We start from the raw sequence: 19,501 nt of genomic DNA, 5'->3' as shown, positions 1-19,501 counted from the left end.
AACGGCTTCGTCAGCTTGGTATCCACAACACCGTAGGCGAGCTTTTGGAGGCTCATCGCAATGGCCAGCTCCAACGTCTCAGACGCAGCCGTCAGGGCTGTGATATACTCTCTCGCCTTGTCTACCCTGTCCCTGAGACACCCACACACGTCCCACAATATCGCCTTGCTCCTGCTCTACGCGCTAGCATAGAAGTAGCTCCGATTCCCGGAATATGCATCCCGAGTGACACGCCGGCCATAGACGCACCCGAACTCAGGCCCTGGCACGCATTTTTGGAGACGGCACCAAAATTACACCGGTTTTGTACACTGATGCGGCCCGGTACCCAGAGAGGCGGGCCATGTGTTTAGCTGTAACTGACAACACAGACGCGCTTAGGGTGTGTGCCACAGTTCTAACAACGTACAGCTGCTCAGCACAGGAAGGGACAATAGCCCTGGCCATTGTCCAAGCCTCGACCCTTTCCGCACAAGACACTCCCGTCATCATAGCGACATACTCGCAGGCTGCCTGCCGGGCCTTCACGCAAGGACTCGTGGCTGCACACACACATCGAATTCTCTCCTCTGTCCCACCTCCCACGTTACACAGGGTGCGTATTGTCTGGACTCCTGGACACGCCTCTCTCCATGGTAATGAACGCGTTAATGTGATAGCCCGAGGTCTGACTGACCGAACACCATCGGAAGAGCTGTCCAACCCAGACGACGCACCGCCGGAGCCCCTACAGTACACCAAGATGCTCGAGTACTACCGACAAAGTCCCCATAAATCTCCCCCTCCTCATCCTTCGCTTAATAGGGCAGATGCCGCTGCCTGGCGGATACTGCAGACCAATTCCTTTCCTTGCCTCCACATGCTACATATCTTTCATCCCACCCTATACCCTTGCTATTGCCCCCTCTGTGGGGCCAAACCCACGGTGTATCACTCCACATGGGAATGCCTTAACCCTTCAGGTGTTCCCCCTATACCAAACCCTACCCTTTCCTCTTGGGAGTCTGCGCTGCTCAGCACAAGCCAGCAGGAACAGCAACGACTGATCCAGCGGGCTCGCGAAGTCCCGCATGGCAATGGAGCCCTGGACTGAGGGCCCCACTCATCAAGGAAGTTTTCTCCTTGCTTTGCGAAATAAATGTTTATTCTCTCTGCCTCTTTCCCGCTAGGATCCTCGGAATTCTGAATGATGCTGGTCCGGTTATACGACTGGTCAAATAGGTTATAAAATTAAACGTTTATTTACCTGGCCATATCGCTGACGATTTTCCAATTTTCCGTAGTCGTACATCACCAGGTTTTTCGCCTCGTAAACCTGTAAGAAACACTCTTTCTGATTGGAAACTCGTAGTGCGTGAGGCAAACTAGATATGTACTCAGGAACATAGCCTAGGATGAGAGGCGTATTGTTCCAAAAAAGCATAAGTTAAGCCGAAATTTGGCATCTGAGATCAGTGTTACTAATAACTACATGGGGCAGTGTCAGCCAAGAAGTTAGTGGACCAAGCGCACACATATACTTCTGCGGTTGTTGAGTTCCTCGAATTTGTTTCCTTGAAAGTGGAAACACGGTATCCGTTAATTATGTCAATGCAAACGTTCTTAAAAAGCCGCACATCAAAATTATCCTGACGGAGTATTTTGCAGTGATCAAAAATTATGTGTACACGGATTTGAGTACATCGTTCCATAACATTAACACTAAAAAACGCAGAATAAATCTTAGTGGAGCACCGATTTACAGAGCATAATGCAGGACGATACTACTAAGTTGATGCTGGATCGGAATTCCCACGTGCATTCTCGAGTAGGTGATCAAAACGACAATCGATGGAAATGTGCCCGTTAGCGAATCCCAGGTTGGAATATGTCGAGAACTTATGCTCATTTCTTCGGGAGCTAAAAACCAATGTGGATGATTCAAATATCTAGAATTTAAGACTTTCTCTGAAATAAATACAACCTAAAAGCAAGGAAAGTTGCACCTCGCCTGAAAGGCGAATCACTGATAGGTATTGCAAAGTGTTAGGCAAAGTTATAAAATAACGCTCGCATTCTTATAGGCCATATAAATTGCAGTGAAATTTCGCTTACTATCTATACAAACATGGTGTCAGGAGCGCACGGACAAACATGCACAGGTTTGCTTGGCGACCAGAACCACTCTCTGCTACAATGCTGGTGTGCTGGGGAACTCCGGCAGCGGGGAGTGCGAGTGCTCATTGTCTGGAAGTGAGCGTTTCTCGCTCTCGCTTGCTTCCCCCCTTAGACTGCGCAGCGTTTCCTAAATTCAAATTATGCGACAACCAGTAACAGGCACGTGGGAGGACAGCACTCATGAGGCCAGCAGCTATCTCGGCTGGCCCTTTCTTCTCTGGCGCCCACAGCCGAAGACCGTTATATGGCGTGTTATGCAGCGTTCAAATGTCTGAAGAGGCCAGTAATGATTTCGGTATTTATTCTTTAGGCTGGTATTCGCCATCTGCATTTATGTCTTCATTGAAAAACACTACTTTCCAAGGCACGCTAGTGGTTTGTCATAATCTGTGAATGAAGAGGACATTGTCAACACAGGAAAGGTGCGTGTCACTGAACAAATCAAATAATCATTTCAGTTGGCCACGCTATTAAAGAGTATTAGTGACCTGATTTCTGTTGAAGTTCAGAGTGATGTTCAAGGCACAGATACCTTACATTATAAGTTGTTATGCGAATGAGCTGCTTCTTTAATTTATTTCCTGTGTATTTGTTCGCGGAATCTAGTGTTCAGCAGGCCGACACTGATGTCACTTAAATGATATCAGTTGTAGAAGAGAACGTATACCTGATGATAGTGCAGAAAGTTTTTATAGGTCGATCCAATGGGAAAGTGTCCTACGTAGACAGGCAGTCTTGTCTGAAAGGAGGCGATACTTATTGTGACATCTTTGTAGGAGGAATGGTCATACTATGCCGTGATGAGGGAAACAGAAAATGCATTCGTGGTGACAATAGTCCAGATATCTTCAACAGCGCAAATAAGAAACAGTAGTTCGAGCAAAAAGCATCCTATTTTCGGTTTTACACAGCTACAGTAAACTAACCTAGGCCCGTATACACAAAAGCCCTTATAAACAACGATTGCTGACCGCTTAGCAATCATACGCATGTGTATACAAGAACCTAATGAAGAAAGAACCGTTCTTTGCAAAATGCTTGCAATTTTATGGTTTCTATCGTAATAACGTAACTTAGGCATAAACAGGAAGTGTTCCTTGAAGAGTGATTGTGGTACGCTGCGAATTCTGAAAAACAAACGCGATAAAGAATGCATTCATAACGTAGCGGTAGATTGCACGCTGTGTCCAGACTAGTTATCACATACCTATCTTGAAGAATGACCGCTAATGCCTGCGATCCGCGGGACACTAAACTGCGCTTCATGAATTGCAGCGAAACACAAGGCTAATGCATTTAAAACTGACATATATGCAGGAGCAGATACTTTTCGACAAAGTAGTCTTGTACTCACACGTGCCATAGGTTATAAGTGTCGCGGACATACAGTAAAGAGTGGACTATAAGTCCTATATGTTCATGAATAAAGAAAGCTAAAGTCACACATCGTTTTATGCAGCAATCATCTCTATAATGCAAGTTCCATGATGTTGGCCAATGCACGGTCAGCAGCACGGCCAAAGCCATATCCGCATCGAATTGTGATTGGTGAAATTTTGTTTCTTGTGTTTGTTTCGTGTGCTTTTCCGATCTACCCCATGTGTAATTTTTTGCATGCTTTTTTTGCATCATATCTCTTGCATTTTGCATCTATCTATCTATCTATCTATCTATCTATCTATCTATCTATCTATCTATCTATCTATCTATCTATCTGTCTGTCTGTCTGTCTGTCTGTCTGTCTGTCTGTCTGTCTGTCTGTCTGTCTGTCTGTCTGTCTGTCTGTCTGTCTGTCTGTCTGTCTGTCTGTCTGTCTGTCTGTCTGTCTGTCTGTCTGTCTGTCTGTCTGTCTGTCTGTCTGTCTGTCTGTCTGTCTGTCTGTCTGTCTGTCTGTCTGTCTGTCTGTCTGTCTGTCTGTCTGTCTGTCTGTCTGTCTGTCTGTCTGTCTGTCTGTCTGTCTGTCTGTCTGTCTGTCTGTCTGTCTGTCTGTCTGTCTGTCTGTCTGTCTGTCTGTCTGTCTGTCTGTCTGTCTGTCTGTCTGTCTGTCTGTCTGTCTGTCTGTCTGTCTGTCTGTCTGTCTGTCTGTCTGTCTGTCTGTCTGTCTGTCTGTCTGTCTGTCTGTCTGTCTGTCTGTCTGTCTGTCTGTCTGTCTGTCTGTCTGTCTGTCTGTCTGTCTGTCTGTCTGTCTGTCTGTCTGTCTGTCTGTCTGTCTGTCTGTCTGTCTGTCTGTCTGTCTGTCTGTCTGTCTGTCTGTCTGTCTGTCTGTCTGTCTGTCTGTCTGTCTGTCTGTCTGTCTGTCTGTCTGTCTGTCTGTCTGTCTGTCTGTCTGTCTGTCTGTCTGTCTGTCTGTCTGTCTGTCTGTCTGTCTGTCTGTCTGTCTGTCTGTCTGTCTGTCTGTCTGTCTGTCTGTCTGTCTGTCTGTCTGTCTGTCTGTCTGTCTGTCTGTCTGTCTGTCTGTCTGTCTGTCTGTCTGTCTGTCTGTCTGTCTGTCTGTCTGTCCGTCCGTCCGTCCGTCCGTCCGTCCGTCCGTCCGTCCGTCCGTCCGTCCGTCCGTCCGTCCGTCCGTCCGTCCGTCCGTCCGTCCGTCCGTCCGTCCGTCCGTCCGTCCGTCCGTCCGTCCGTCCGTCTGTCTGTCTGTCTGTCTGTCTGTCTGTCTGTCTGTCTGTCTGTCTGTCTGTCTGTCTGTCTGTCTGTCTGTCTGTGCCTCTTTAGCCGACCCAGTGACCTAAGTGACCTACTAACTTGGGTCACTAGGTATGTGGTCGTGGTGTCGCGATGCCATCGGGGTCGTTTCATTGTCGTCATTCAAGCGTCCTCATATCGCCGACGTCACGCTTTTACGGCGACCCAGTGGCCCAAGTTGCCTAATAACCTGCACCACTAAGTATCTGCTCGTGATGCCATCGATGTCTCTGCGTCGTCGTCAATAACACTTTGCAGTCCAACTCTCCTCATGCCATTGTCGTGGCGCTTTTGTCGTCACAATCGGAATGCATGTATTCACAGTAATATCTTCGTCGTGACGCTTCCGGGATCTTCCGGTCTTCGTTACTACAGCTTCGTCAGCCGAGTTTTGTCAAGCCGTCGCCCTCGCGTCTTCTGCCCTGACCCAGTGGCCCAAGTTGTCTACTAGCTTGGGCGACAATGCATATTACCCTCGTGTTCCAATTCAGGAGTGTTGCATCGTCGTCATTCCGGCTTTGTCATCTGACGCTTTTGATGCCGTCGTCGTCGCGCATCGTCGTGCAGTGATCATGCCATCGTGGTGGGGCCATCATGATCGCTCCATTGTGGTCATTCCAGTTTCGTCATGTGACTTTTTTGACATCACGAGTGCTTCGTGATCAGTTTATTAGAGATCTTCGTCAACTTATCATCGTTATAAGTCTTTGTGACACAGTTGTGGTCTCACCATTGTCTTCATACATTTGTCTTCCTGCTCTCCTAATACGATTGTCATGTCATCGTCGTCATGGCCTCGTCGTCCTGCATTTTTGTCATACAATCGTCGTTGTGCCGTCGTCGTCACGCACTCATCATTATACGATTATCATCATGCCATCGTCTTTACGCTCTTTCACCATGTTCAAAAATCTATAAACGTCATCTCACTGTTGCCATGTCATCGTCGTCATACTGCATTCGTCGGCCTATCGGCGTCATTCCATCGTTGTCACTCAGCCGGTCTTATGCAGCCGTTCTTATGCTGTGGTCCTCAAACAGTCGTTGTTCTGCATGCGATGGCCGAGCTTCGTCATCCGGCTGTCGTCGTAATGTTGTCATCACGCCATCGTCGTCATCGCATTGTGCTCATGTAATAGTCCCTCTGGTTTCGTTATACCATCGTTAGCATCTCGGAATTGTCATCTCATTGGGATAATGCTGTCGTCGTTATACCGCCTTTGTCGTTTTATTGACATCATTCCTTTGTCACTATTCCCTCATTATCACTGCGTCGTCGTCGTCTCCTGAGCGACCTTGCCAAGCGAGTGTCCGAAAAGTGGTCTAATAGCGAAGACAGTGCCTGTCGCTCGTGGTTCATGTAGCCACAAATGAGCCACTGCTGATTTTAATTAAACTTTACTAGAGCAATACGGTCTTCCCTATCAGCTTACTGTCCGTTGCCTACAAAGTATTTACTAAGGTACTCGCAAATAGTATCGGGAACTTCTTAGACTTCTGTCAACCAAAGGACCAGGCAGGATTCCATAAAGGCTACTCAACAATAGACCATATTCACACTATCAATCAGGTGATAGAGAAATGTGCGCAATATAACTAACCCTTATATGTAGCTTTCATTGATTACGAGGAGGTTTGATTCAGTCGAAACCTCAGCAGTCACGGAGGCATTACAGAATCAGGGTGTAGACGAGCCATATGTAAAAATACTGAAAGATATCTATAGCGGCTCCACAGCAACCGTAGTTCCCCATAAAGAAAGCAACAAAATCCCAATAAAGAAAGGCGTCAGACAGGGAGATACGATCTCTTCAATGCTATTCACAGCGTGTTTACAGGAGGTATTCAGAGACCTGAATAGCGAAGAATTAGGGATAAGAGTTAATGGAGAATACCTTAGCAACTTGGGATTCGCTGATGATACTGCCTTGCTTAGTAACTCCAGGGACCAACTGCTATGTATGCTCACTGACCTCGACAGGCAAAGCAGAAGGGTGGGTCTGAAAATTAATCTGCAGAAAACTAAAGTAATGCTTAAAAGTCTCGGAGGAGAACAGCAGTTTACGATAGGTAGCGAGGCACTGGAAGTGGTAAGGGAATACATCTACTTAGGGCAGGTAGTGACCACGGATCCGGATCATGAGACTGAAATAACCAGAAGAATAAGAATGGGCTGGGGTGCTTTTGGCAGGCATTCTCAAATCATGAACAGCAGGTTGCCACTATCCCTCAAAAGGAAAGTGTATAACAGCTGTGTGCTACCAGTGCTCACATATGGGGCAGAAACTTGGAGGCTTACGAAAAGGGTTCTGCTGAAATTGAGGACGACGCAACGAGCTATTGAAAGAAGAATGATGGGTGCAACGTTAAGGGATAAGAAAAGAGCGGATTGGGTGAGGGAACAAACGCGGGTAAATGACATCTTAGTTTAAATCAAGAAAAAGAAATTGGCATGTGCAGGGCATGTAACGAGGAGGGAAGATAACCGATGATCATTAGGGTTACGGACTGGATTCCAAGAGAAGGGAAGAAGAAATGACTGCTAATGACTCCGAAAATACCAATATGTGTAACGACGGCTTGTAATGACCACAATTGATTAGAAATGACTAGAAATGTTTAGTAATGAGTAGTTATGACTGAAATGACTACTAATGACTACTTATGACTACGAAATGACCAGTATGCGTAATCATGGCTTCTAATGACCACGTTTGATTACAAATGACTAAATATGCTTACTAGTGAACAGTAATGACTAATAATGACTGATATGACTTGTAATGACTAGTAATGACTACGAAATGACTAATATGTCTAACGAAGAATTATAACGACTGCAATTGATTAGAAATGACTAAAATGCTTAGTAATGACCAGTAATAACTAATAATGACGGAAATGACTTGTAATGACTAATGATGACTATGATATCTCCGACATGTGTAACGACGGCTTGTAATGACGAAAATTGATTAGACATGAATAAAATGATTAGTAGCAAGCAGTAATGATTGAAAGAAAGAAGAGAAAGCGAAGAGGCAAAGAGAAAGAGGCGAATGATAAGAGGAGAAAGAGTAGGCTTTCGCCGTTCGCCTCTTAAGAGAGATCTTAAAATACCCTGTAATTATATTTTGTGCATCATACTTAAACTATACAGGGTCTGTCGTGAAAGTAATGTCAGTAAGGCCATTAAAATCATTATTGGATTCATTGTTACAGGTATTTAAAGATCTTCAAAATGCTCTCCTTTTGCGTCGACACATCGGCTGCAGCGAGACTTCCAGCTCTCTTCTTTTAGGTAGCGTGGTAAAGGGCGAAGCAGCGACAAGGGACGTAAGAAAAACGAGGATAAAAGCAACGATGAGCATGATCTTGAACTTTGATTTGCACTAAATCGTCAAGATACTCTCCTTTCGCGTCGATACATCGGCTACAGCGAGACTGCCAGCTCTCTTCTTTTAGGTAGTGTGGGAAAGGGCGAAGCAGGGACAAGGGACGTAAGAAAAACGAGGACAAAAACAACAATGAGCATGATCTTGATCTTTGATTTGCATATCCTGGCTTTCTTCTGGCGAGGGGACGAGTGCGTGTGCCACTCTGATGATTGCCATTTGGTCTCCGGGTCATATTCAAATGCCCAAGTCTCGTGACTTGTAATGACGTTGTGCAAAAATGTTCGATCTCGTTTGCACATGTCGAGGTTTTCTTGGCGCGTTTCAACGCGATGTGACTTTTGGTCGTCAGTGAGCACTTTTGGAACCATTTGTGCGCACACCTTTGGCATGCTGGTATCGTTCGTAACGATTTCATGAACTTGAGTTTTCGGAATGTTTAACGTGTCGGTCACTAAACGAAGACTTAATCGTCGGTCTGAGTTCAGCAGTGCCCTCACTCGCGTCACATTGTCAGCCGTGGTGGACGTCGATGGTCGGCCGGTGCGGTCCTCGTCGTCGACCTCTTCGTGGCCTTCCAAGAAATCCTTGTGCCACCGAAACAGTTGCTGATCTGACAGAGGATGTTCGTTGTGAGCAATCTTGAGCATGGTAACAGTTTCCGCAGCGGTCTTGCCAAGTTTCACCGAGAACGTGGTCGCAAATCTTTGTTCTAACGAGCACTGCATTTTCATTTGCACAGGAATAAAAAACGACTCTCATGAACAGGCCCCTCCTGCACTCTCCGATAATCGGAAGACAATGAGCGATGGAGCGCTGCTTAGCTGGGTTCGCCCGCTACCAGTTTCAACCAGTTAGACTGCGTTTTGACGTACAGTCGCGTCACAATAAATTCACTGACGTTACTTTCAGGAGAGGCCCTGTATTTTGCAATTCCAAGCCGGCACCTCAAGTGATCAATTCGGCCCTTAGACGAGGGCCTTACTATGTCCCTGCTCCAGAGGTGATCGAATCACGCCATGTGGGCCTAAGAGCTGGCCATTGCATAAGGTTTCAGTGGATTTCGGAACACTGTGGCTTACATGAAAATAAGCTTGCCTACGTGGAGAGAAAGATGGTCCACATTAATGCTACGTTAGTGTCCATCCCATTTTCATGACCAGACACTAATGCCTTAGTGTACACATTTATGCGCAATAATACAGCATTATATTGGACCTCGCTAGGTCATAGTCATAGATGCATTCACGAACTCGACCCATAGATGAAAATACGGATACCCCCGAACATGAAAAGGTGCAATGCAAGCTTGCTGCACATATTACGATTAGGTGCGATCTTCGCACGGCGGTACTTACATCTCATCGGCCGGGCGGACAGTCCGAGTCGTGAGGAATGCGGTATTTCTGAGACGACAGAACACGTGCATCCGCCCGCGATTTGATGCACAGAGAAAATCGCTAACATACATCTTGTCTAAATTCGCCTTTGGACCATTAATTTAAAAAGGTTTTATTGGAACATTTGCCTGATCCTTGCCATCAGCATGGTAGTCTGAAGGCTCTTAAATTTTTCTATGACAGCAAACCAGACAAGAGACTTTGAAGTGTCTTGGAGCGTACAAGATTCTCACTATCATCTTCTTCCTTATAATCAACGTCTTCTCCATTCTTTCTTTCTAATACCTTTCCTCTTCCCCCGACGCCGAGTAGCAGGTCAGAACATTGATTCAAGCCGACCTCTCCCAGCTTTGCTATCATAATAAACACCTCTCTCTTATTTTTCACGCTAAGGGTTAGATCTATATTCGCACTCGACCTATGTCCCGGTTCATACTTTAGCTAGGTGCACAAGACCTCCCTTCTCTCTCTGCCTATGTCCGCGTCACCTTAGTGGTATGTTCCAGTATATGTGCAGCTGCCGGTGTATGTTTCCAATGATCGCACGATCTCTCACATGTTCTTCTTCACTCTTACCTCGTTGAATTGTTCCGGACTGGCAAATGCGGTTAGCGTGAAGGAAGCGACACAGAGAGTGTTAGCGATTGTGTTGCATGCTGCCGAAATAAGCTCCCGCAGTCCTGAAGACAAACCCAGAAAGCTGGCCTCGCTGATCGGGTACAAAAGAACCTGCGCAGGAGACGTGAAATACTAAGAAAGCCGATGCGTGTACGAATATGAGCTACAATTTCTTCCAAAAAGAAAAAAAGAAACAAGATAACAGAAAGGCTAAAAGATCGTTCTGGCTACGACACGCACAAAAGAAATACCCCCAATCAAAAACATCACATGGGCCCTAAGGAACAACGCTAGGACAGACTGTATGAATAAGCTTTTAATGAGAGAGCATTATTTGGCTCATTAAGCGATCCTGCCGTCATCAGAAACTTGTGACAGAGAAACGGCCCAGAGATTACCGTATAATCATCTAACTAAAAAACAACCCAGCAGATCTTTTTGTTGGGCTAGTTGGTGCATATTACTGAAGTACTATAGCGCCAAACAGACGACACAAGAAGAAGAGACATAGACGAGCGCTTCTGTGTCTCTTCTTCTTGTGTCGTCTGTTTGGCGCTATAGTACTTCAGTAAAAAATAACAGTAGTAGCCACGGTGAGGAGACGGGGCGCGGAGGAAGATGTGGCTTCAAAGAATCAGCCGGGCTGATTTAAACCATACACAATGGTCCTGGCTCTGTGAGGTAGGCCCGCTATTCTTCGCTCATCACTAATCTCATATGCTGCCACTTGTTGTATGCGGCTTCGTTAGTTTTTCGCTCTCCTAAGTGCCGCATGTTCGCAATACGTTTATTTGCAACTTTCGTACCCGAATTCAATCAAGTCGTGTTTAAATGCACGTGCTTTTTGTTGACTCGGTCATACATTCCATGGCGTTGTGTTTGTTTGGAGTGAATGTATGCGAGCAGCACCTTTTGAGCGTATCGAGGCAAACAGGTGGGCTGATGAAGCTCCGATCATTGTAAGCAGTTATCGCTCTTTAGCGCCTCATTCACTCACGTCGAACGGTTATGAACCGTGACCAAACATATTCGGGCTTTTAAAGCTCTCTGCGATGCCGACAAAGAGAGCAGACTGCTGACATAGCTTCGCGCGTTGCGTTCTCGCCGCTTACTTAGCGTTGAAGAGAGACGCGCGGAGAAAGCGGAGAGCTTCTTTAGAAAGCGTCTGCTAGATCAGCACCGCGTAGGGGGAGACATCACCGGCACATGAGAAGGTAAGAGGAGGAGAGAGGAGATGGCGCTACATTTATTATATTTAGGGGTTTTACTGTGGAAGTTACTGCGGCGGGGCGAGGTGGCGGCAACTCGCTGTGTTTTTCGCGTTGTCGAGGGCCTGCAGATGCCGCTCGCGGGAGCCCTTGCACGACGACGAATAAATGCAACGTTCTTCAGACACCCGTCGGGCGAGGACTATATCTCCCCAGGGTATGTGGTGGAGCTCACCTATGTACACGAATTGGATAAAGGAATGTAGGGCCGACACCGTGGTGCCGCGAATCGAGATCGAGAAACAACACTCAATTCAACCTGCATGGAACACGAATAGGAACTCCGTAAATAAAACTCAACTAAGAGATCGTAACATGCCGGCTTGTCGTACTGCGTTGTTCTGACCTCCTAAGGAGCAACATTACACTCGGAAATGTAACGCAGCAGCACTGAACTCAGTAATATTTTGTCGCAACACTAAACTCCGCTACCTAACTAAGCGACACACTCAGCGACAAGTAATGCTCCCGCATTTACACATCGCAAGAATTGCTTACGTGCCCCCATATTTTTTCCTTCCTCTATGTTATCGAGCCTTTTTGGCAGGTACATGACGTATCTCTGCCGATTCTTCTTCGCTGAGGATGCGTTTTAGTGGTATTTTTAACCTTCCACGGCGGAAGGGGGGGGGGCGTCACCAACCACCGCAGGCTAAGCAAGGGGAAGCGGGGCAAGTTCAGTCGCGGCTACAACCCTACTCATTCCGTTATCCACTTTCACTGCGCTATCTTGGCCTCACCGAAACACTAACCACTTGTGTGTGCACCTGGTCTCTAGTCATGCACTTAGGTAAGAGAAACATGATAAGATATGAAAAGCTATTCGTTTTGAAAACAAAGAAAAATGGCTTTCCGTGAAAGAGGAGACCATTTGATATAGGATTTCTAATGACGCCGTGCGTGACCACCCGATATTTGAGTTGGCGGTTAAGTGATTTTGACTTCAGGAGATTGGAATAAAAACAGATCCGAATAGTTTTACGTTATCAGGCGCCAGCAACACCAATGGAAACTGCCTGAGGCTCTTTAACGTTCAGCTAAATGTGAGCATATGTGTTATTTGAAAACTCTTTTTACACATAAGTGAAGTAGCACTTTTTTTAACGGACGAGTAAACTACATTTAAAGAGTGAAGTGACTTACCTCAAGTATCGGAATAATTGGCGCTATCCAACCAAATGGAGGCTTCATGTGGGTGATATTGGCCACAGGACCGTAGCCTACCAGAAGGTTGACCTGCAACGAGACATACGCGAAAGATGTTGAGTCGCTTGAACAGGAGCTTTTGTCCTTGTAAACACTGTGTTGAAGGTATGACGATATATGCGTGTGACAAAGAAAATTTAATGCTTCGACGAATTATGCCGCTCCACCTTTAAGTTGCTAGCAAAGGTGCGGAGATAGCAGAGGATGGGAATTTTTTTTTCTAGCAGCCCTACGTGTGTAGGCAGACATCAAGTATTGCAGTCAAGCTGCGCGCGTCCGACCAATGGTATGCACTGAGGTGATCCCTTGTTTGAGTGCTGTGGTAGGATACCATTTTGTAGCCCTCGATTTTAGAATCTCACACACGCTGTGACTTGCTCATGAAACCGAGTTAGAACTGATTAAAAAAAAGCTTATCGGCGTTATCAGTAAAGACCTTAGAAAATTAACCGCCTTTTTATCCAACAGAGAGAAAGACAGAGAGTCCCTTCAACGAAAAGGGGAGAAATTTGCCTGGAGCATGCCTAGCATACTGCTTCAGTTATAAGATTTGTCAAAATATTTCCTTGATTTAGCCTTAAACTTCAACCTTACACAAACAGTAAATTTACTTACGCGTGGCTCAAAGACTCTTGACCTGGTCCTCACTTCTGAACCTGAATACATTCAGTCGATAGCATGTGCCAATGGGCTGAGCGATCACAGTATTGTCCTTTTCAATTTGGAAATCCTAGTTCCAGTCAAACAGCGTTCAATAAACTAACACGAGACTACAAAAAAGCTGACTTTTCCAAAATTAACAGTGAACTGAACATTTTTTTTGAATACCTCAAGGAAACGGCCTTCAGAAGGTCTGTTGATGCAAACTGGCTGTTGTACAAGCAAAAGCTACTCAGCTTAATCAATAATCACGTACCCCTTGTGTGCATTCGTGGTGTCATGGGAAAGCCTTGGTACACAAACCAACTAAAAAAAGCTAGCACGAAAGAAAAGGCGCCTCTTCAGAGTGGCAAAAAAATGTGGTTCTGCCCCGAAATGGCAGAAGTATTTCACCTGCCTGCGCGAGTACAACAGCCTTCTGAAGCTTTCTAAGAAAAATTGTATCACCAGGAGCTTCTCAATATCATCCGTGTAAACCCCCAAAAAATTTGGAAAATACTCGCACCAAGTAGAAATAAGTTGCATAACATTACCATAACTAATCCTAATGGGTCCCATGTTCCAGTTGAAAAGTGTTCTGACGCGTTCAATTCATACTTCTCTTCGATCTTCACTTGTGAATCTTCCACCAACATTCCTGTTTTACCAAGGTTTTGCAGCACTGAAATGCCTCCCATTAATGTAACTGCTGAAGGTATCGCAAGCCTAATCAATAAACTTAATATATCTAGCTCCCCCGGACCTGACAACATACCAGTGAAGATACTAAAAGCCACTAACGTCATTTCTAGTCAGATATTACAAATCATTTTTACCCAGTCTATAAGTGAGGGTACTATGCCCAAAGACTGGAAACTAGGCAAAGTAACCTCCGTTTTTAAATCTAGTAAGCGCTCCGACCCATCCAATTGTCGCCCGATTTCACTTACATGCATTGCCTGTAAACTTTTAGAAGACGTGATATATTCCGAAATAGCGTCCCACCTCGACAGAAATTTTTTTTTCTTTAGCAGACAACATGGCTTTCGTCCGGGCTTGTCATGCGAAACACAACTTTTTGATGTCACCATAGTTATCCACCTAAACTTAGATTCCTCATTTCAGAGTGACGTAATTCCCTTAGATTTTTCAAAGGCTTTCGATCGTGTCCCTCATCCCCGACTATTGTCCAAACTTTCATGCCTTCACCTCGACCCACTAATCCTATCATGGATCATTTGCTTCCTGACAGATCGCCTCCAGTTCACCTGTGTTGGCGGTCGCTGTTCAGATACCACCAAAGTGATATCGGGTGTACCACAGGGATCCGTCCTCGGCCCACTCCTTTTTCTAATATACATTAACGACCTCCCAACAGACATATCATCCACAATACGTCTATTCGCCAATGACTGTGTTATTTATCGTCGTGTCACTACTAATACTGACCAATCCATTCTGCAGAATGACCTAAATTCTATTGCCAAGTGGTGCTCACGCTGGATGATGGAACTAAATGTCTCCAAATGCAAGTTGATGCGTGTATCACGTAAACGCTCTACATCCAAATTTCTATAACCTTTGGGCTCTCTGAATTTATCTGAGGTCGACAGTTACCGGTACCTTGGCGTTATCATCACTAACAAACTAAATTGGTCGAACCACATTCAACAAACAACAGTCGATGCCTCAAGATCCCTTAAATATATCAAAACATCCCTATCCTTGTCCCCTACGTCGATTCGTAAACTAGGATATGAAATTTTCATCCGTACCAAACTAGAATATGCGTCTGCAATTTGGAATCCGCATCAAAAGTACTTGATTGACACTTTAGAAGCTACTAAAGATCGTGCCCCCACTTTATCTTGTCGAATTATTACAACACTATCAGCGTTACTAACTTGAAATTATCTATTGGTCTACCCTTTTTAGCATCAAGACGCAGGATTTCGCAACTCTGCCTATTCCATAAATTGTACTATAGATTTCCCGACCTTCGTTGCTCACTTTTATGTCCACCTGTGCGCTCATCACATCGTCTGTTTAATTCTTTATGTATCCAACGCCTTCATGGTTCTACAAACGCTTTCAACAAATCCTACCTTCCCTTTGCAATAGAACAATGGAACTCGCTCCCTGAATCCATTGTTGTAGAGCGAAACCCTTCGAAATTTCGAGAGTTACTAACCACCCATATTTGCAACTAATTATGCAAAAACCTGTTCTTTTTAGTGTCTTTTCAGTTGTTGCCCTTCTTTAGCTCTGTACATGACCATTCCTTCGATGTTTGTATTATTGTTTCGCCCCCCCCCTGTCTAATACCCCACATGGGGCCCTTAAGGGAATAATGAATGATGATGCTGCTGATGATGCTGCTGATGATGCTGCTGCTGCTGCTGATGATGATGGTCTAAGAAATATCGCAAACAAGCCTGCGTGCATGCTTTAGAGACAATCGCGCAATACGCGAATATGATGCAAGTCAGCAAGTCTGCTTGCTTCTGAAGCAAGCACATTTTCTAGAGAGCCATCCTAAACCTCTCACTCGCCCAGGCTGAAGTCCACCATGCGTGAGCTGCGAGAGATATTTTTGTGCACTCTCCCTTTTCGGAATCTGACTTTCTGTCGGTAATATACTAACAAGGAGGAAGACTAGATTTGTTGCGTTTGTCCACAGCCAAGTTTCACAACGCAACCGTGGATAAATGATCCGGAACATGCTCTTTTTTTCGCTTTTGATTTGTGTTTCTTCATACAAACGCGCAAAATGCCGCGTTTGTCCGAACCTCACGCATGCGCATGAGGTTCGGGCAAATACGAAGACGAAGCTGTCGTCACCGCGGCAGCATAGTTGCAATGGCGTTGTGCTGCTGTGCACGAAGTTGTGGGTTCGAATCCCGGCCGCAGCTTCCGCATTTTGGCTGAAGTGAAATGCAACAACACTCTCGTATCGTTCCTAGGGTGCTCGTTAAAGAATCCCAGCTGTTCCGAAGTATTTCGGTGCCTTTCCACAGAGGCGTCCTCAATATCCAATCTTGAATCTCGCAGCCATTAAAAAGTTGATCGGATGGGTGTATACTCCCTTAATCATGCTATAGAGCCTGATAATTTATGAATTTACACCAGTGAGACACATAGCGCTACTTTCCATACAACCTCGCAGCAAGACGTCTCTGCTAACCATTTGAAGCGAAAAAAGTACCTTACCTTTTCGCTGTACTCGGGTCTGACTGAATGAAAAATGAGGTTTACGAGGAATCCTTGGGAAAAGGCCACTATGGTTAGCTTGGTAGCACCGGTGGCGTTCAGAACGTGGTCGATGCAAGCAGGCATGTCGTAACGCCCCATTTCGTCAAAACTGCGTATAATCACATCATTGTGGCACCCTGCCGCTGCTTCATCGATAATAACCGTACGCACGAGCATAAAAAGGACGATGCGTATATAAGTTCATTGGTGTTGCATCTCAATGCCATGTATTTGAATAGTTGTGAGTGAGGAACGTGTACATTTGTTTTAACATATGGCCAACTTTGTGGTGCGCTAAGCTACATCCATCATTCATGTATGCTGTCGTCACTTCAGTGCACGCATCGCAGTGCAAAGAGCTGGCACATGCAGGGTTATTATGGATGCCCGTATATGGACGCCATAATGACTATGGCGGGAACTTTTTCAACATAAAAACTAAGCTCTTGTACGGCGGTCATTCATCGTTACCTGCAGATTGAGTTAGCGGAATCACACAATGCTTGTTTTGAGCACTAGTCTCTTTTGGCCAAGTTTTGCGTGTAATGTACTTCATTGATTAAAAATTCGGATGCGTTTCGTGCAGGAAATACTTGTGAGCGGTGACGTGGACCTTTTATGCGCCGAGACCCAGAACTGGCAGAGAGATAGCATTTAAATTTATCAAACACAATAAACGATAATTGCGGCTCTCATAAAGCTGTGACTAGAAGGACCCGCGATAGCACGTAGCTGTCTTTCTTGCACATCGTGCTGCTGATTTTTGTGCACTTGTTGATTAATTGCCACTTGAGGTGCAGGTTGACGAACTTGAGCTAGTAAAGTGCACATTGTTGTACCCGCTTTGGTGAAGTCGTTTGGTTTGGGATCGTATTTCGGCGCCATGAAGCAGGCACTCGGAAAATGAAGACGGTTGCCTGTGGGATTTCGGTGTACAATCTAGCCGGCTTTCTTATGTCTCCTTATTTCGACAAATGACACACAAAGGCTTCGAACAAGTTGATAGGCGAGCGCCAAGCCTAACTATATATCGCAGGTAATATGTTGTTAAATAGACATTTCGGAGGCACGCGTTACACAGAAGAGGCCTCAGACGTACGATGTGCTTCACGAACTTCACAAAGATAAAGAAAAATTCTTCTATCGTAAGTTAAAGTTCGACTGAGCGGTTCTAAAATGTGTTGGCGTTGGCAAGGCAAACCTTATAGCACAGCAGGCTGTCGTGATAGAGGAAAATAATTTCACAAGCTTACTTACGCTATGAAGGAGAAAAGCGAAATTGACGCCTTACCTAAATCTCCAGAACTTCGGATCGTCTTGCGACAGCGTGATATGACTTGCGTACGGTTGGGCCTCTCTCGTGTTCATGGCCCAGACGTCGAAACCATTGTCGGCGAATAAGAAGCCTGCGAATGTGAACGAAATGACAAGTTTTTCCGTCTACAATGGGCTTTGGCCAGATTCATTGTATCTTAGGGCAAGTCTTTTAATAATAATGGTGGCTCATAGCAGAATAAATTTTGCTCTACATGCTATAGCAAAATGTTCCAGTGATAGATGTACCGGCCTGAATATCGGCAACGTGTTTACCCAAAAATATAAGAAACGCGGGAATGGTTGAACAAGGCTAAGTACAAGAGACAAGCGAAGGCGATACCTACCATTCAATGAAAGCATTTCATAGAAAATTGGCAGGGTATAAAAGCAACCTATCATATCCCTGTTGTACGGGACAGCTTTTCAGGCTAAACATCAATGCATCTCCTGAGGATTTGCTAATGCGATCCATCCACCAGCGGCCATTCTACTGTGATACATTGAATTTCCTGATCCTTTCGCAACGATGAAGATGCGTGGGGGCGAATGACTGAGGTCTAATTGTGTCTTTTCTAAAGAACGTATACTTATTATTAACGCAAATTCATTGTCCTTTCATAAAAGAAATTTGTACACATGTAATAAATAATCGAGTGATATCAGCAGTAATACTTAATCAGGAGGATGATCACCGTTCGCCAGACAGCAGCCTAGAGTTACAAAGGTTAGCTTCCAGCTTTTCATTTAGAAATCCTGCAAGTTGGCGAAAAAATCACGCAGAAACTTCCTTGGTAGTATGTGTAAGTATGCGCAAGGATTGTGCCACTTGATCATCTCCATGCCGCCCGGTGTCATTATCAATGTTATGAAACTTCATCCGACCACCAGGTAAAAGTTTATCAACACTTATCAGTCGCTATCAACTTTATCTCCCTAGATCCGCCCGCTATCAACCCTTATCGGTTGTCATCAACTTATCAGACTCGATCCGACTGTTAGCAACGCTTATCGGTTGGTATGAAACTTAACGCAATCGATCCGATCATTATCAATTCTCACCTGTCCTTATCAATGTTGTCGGACATGGTGCGATCCGATCAGCTCTTATCGGCCGTTATCGAATTTATCGGACTTGACCCGACATTTATCAACCGTTATCGGTGCTTATTAACGTTAACAAAATTCATACGACCATTACAAGTCCCTATCGCTCTTTAGCACCTTATCCAATCACGCCGAATCACTATCAACCTTGATGAGACCCATATAACCCTTCATAACTCTTTATCAAGTCAATGAATGCTTATTTGTCTGTGTTACGGGACCTGAAGCGCCCGGGACCTCATGGATCGGTGCCATTTTGGTCGGTGAAGGAAGGCCCAGCGGAAGGCGCATCCCGTGATCACCGAAACGCAACGCGTATGTGACGTCCTTGGGATTACTCTTTCGCAAAATTAGATTTTTCCTAGTATCTACGTGTACAATGCACCAAGTCAGCTGTACATGTGGTTCTACGGATGGATTTTATTCCACCATCACGAAATATATCAAAAAACCATTCGTACAA

The 19,501-nt window shown here is 45.2% G+C and overlaps 1 protein-coding gene across 1 annotated transcript in view; it reads right to left on the bottom strand.

Moving 5' to 3' along the window:
• The window catches only part of LOC142563187 (gastric triacylglycerol lipase-like), a 40,046-nt gene that overhangs the window by 6,394 nt on the left and 14,151 nt on the right, over positions 1 to 19,501 (bottom strand). Inside the window, exons 3-6 of the mRNA XM_075673738.1 lie at positions 17,909 to 18,023; positions 16,576 to 16,810; positions 12,664 to 12,756; positions 8,735 to 8,956 (exon numbers count right to left, since the gene is read on the bottom strand). Coding sequence (XP_075529853.1) covers positions 8,735 to 8,956; positions 12,664 to 12,756; positions 16,576 to 16,810; positions 17,909 to 18,023 — 665 coding nt within the window. The remainder of the gene's footprint in view (positions 1 to 8,734; positions 8,957 to 12,663; positions 12,757 to 16,575; positions 16,811 to 17,908; positions 18,024 to 19,501) is intronic.

Source organism: Dermacentor variabilis, chromosome 11, assembly GCF_050947875.1.
Source record: "Dermacentor variabilis isolate Ectoservices chromosome 11, ASM5094787v1, whole genome shotgun sequence".
NCBI classification, from domain to species: Eukaryota; Metazoa; Arthropoda; class Arachnida; order Ixodida; family Ixodidae; genus Dermacentor; species Dermacentor variabilis.
Note: the sequence above shows the minus strand (reverse complement) of the source record. Positions and strands in the feature narration are given on the sequence as shown.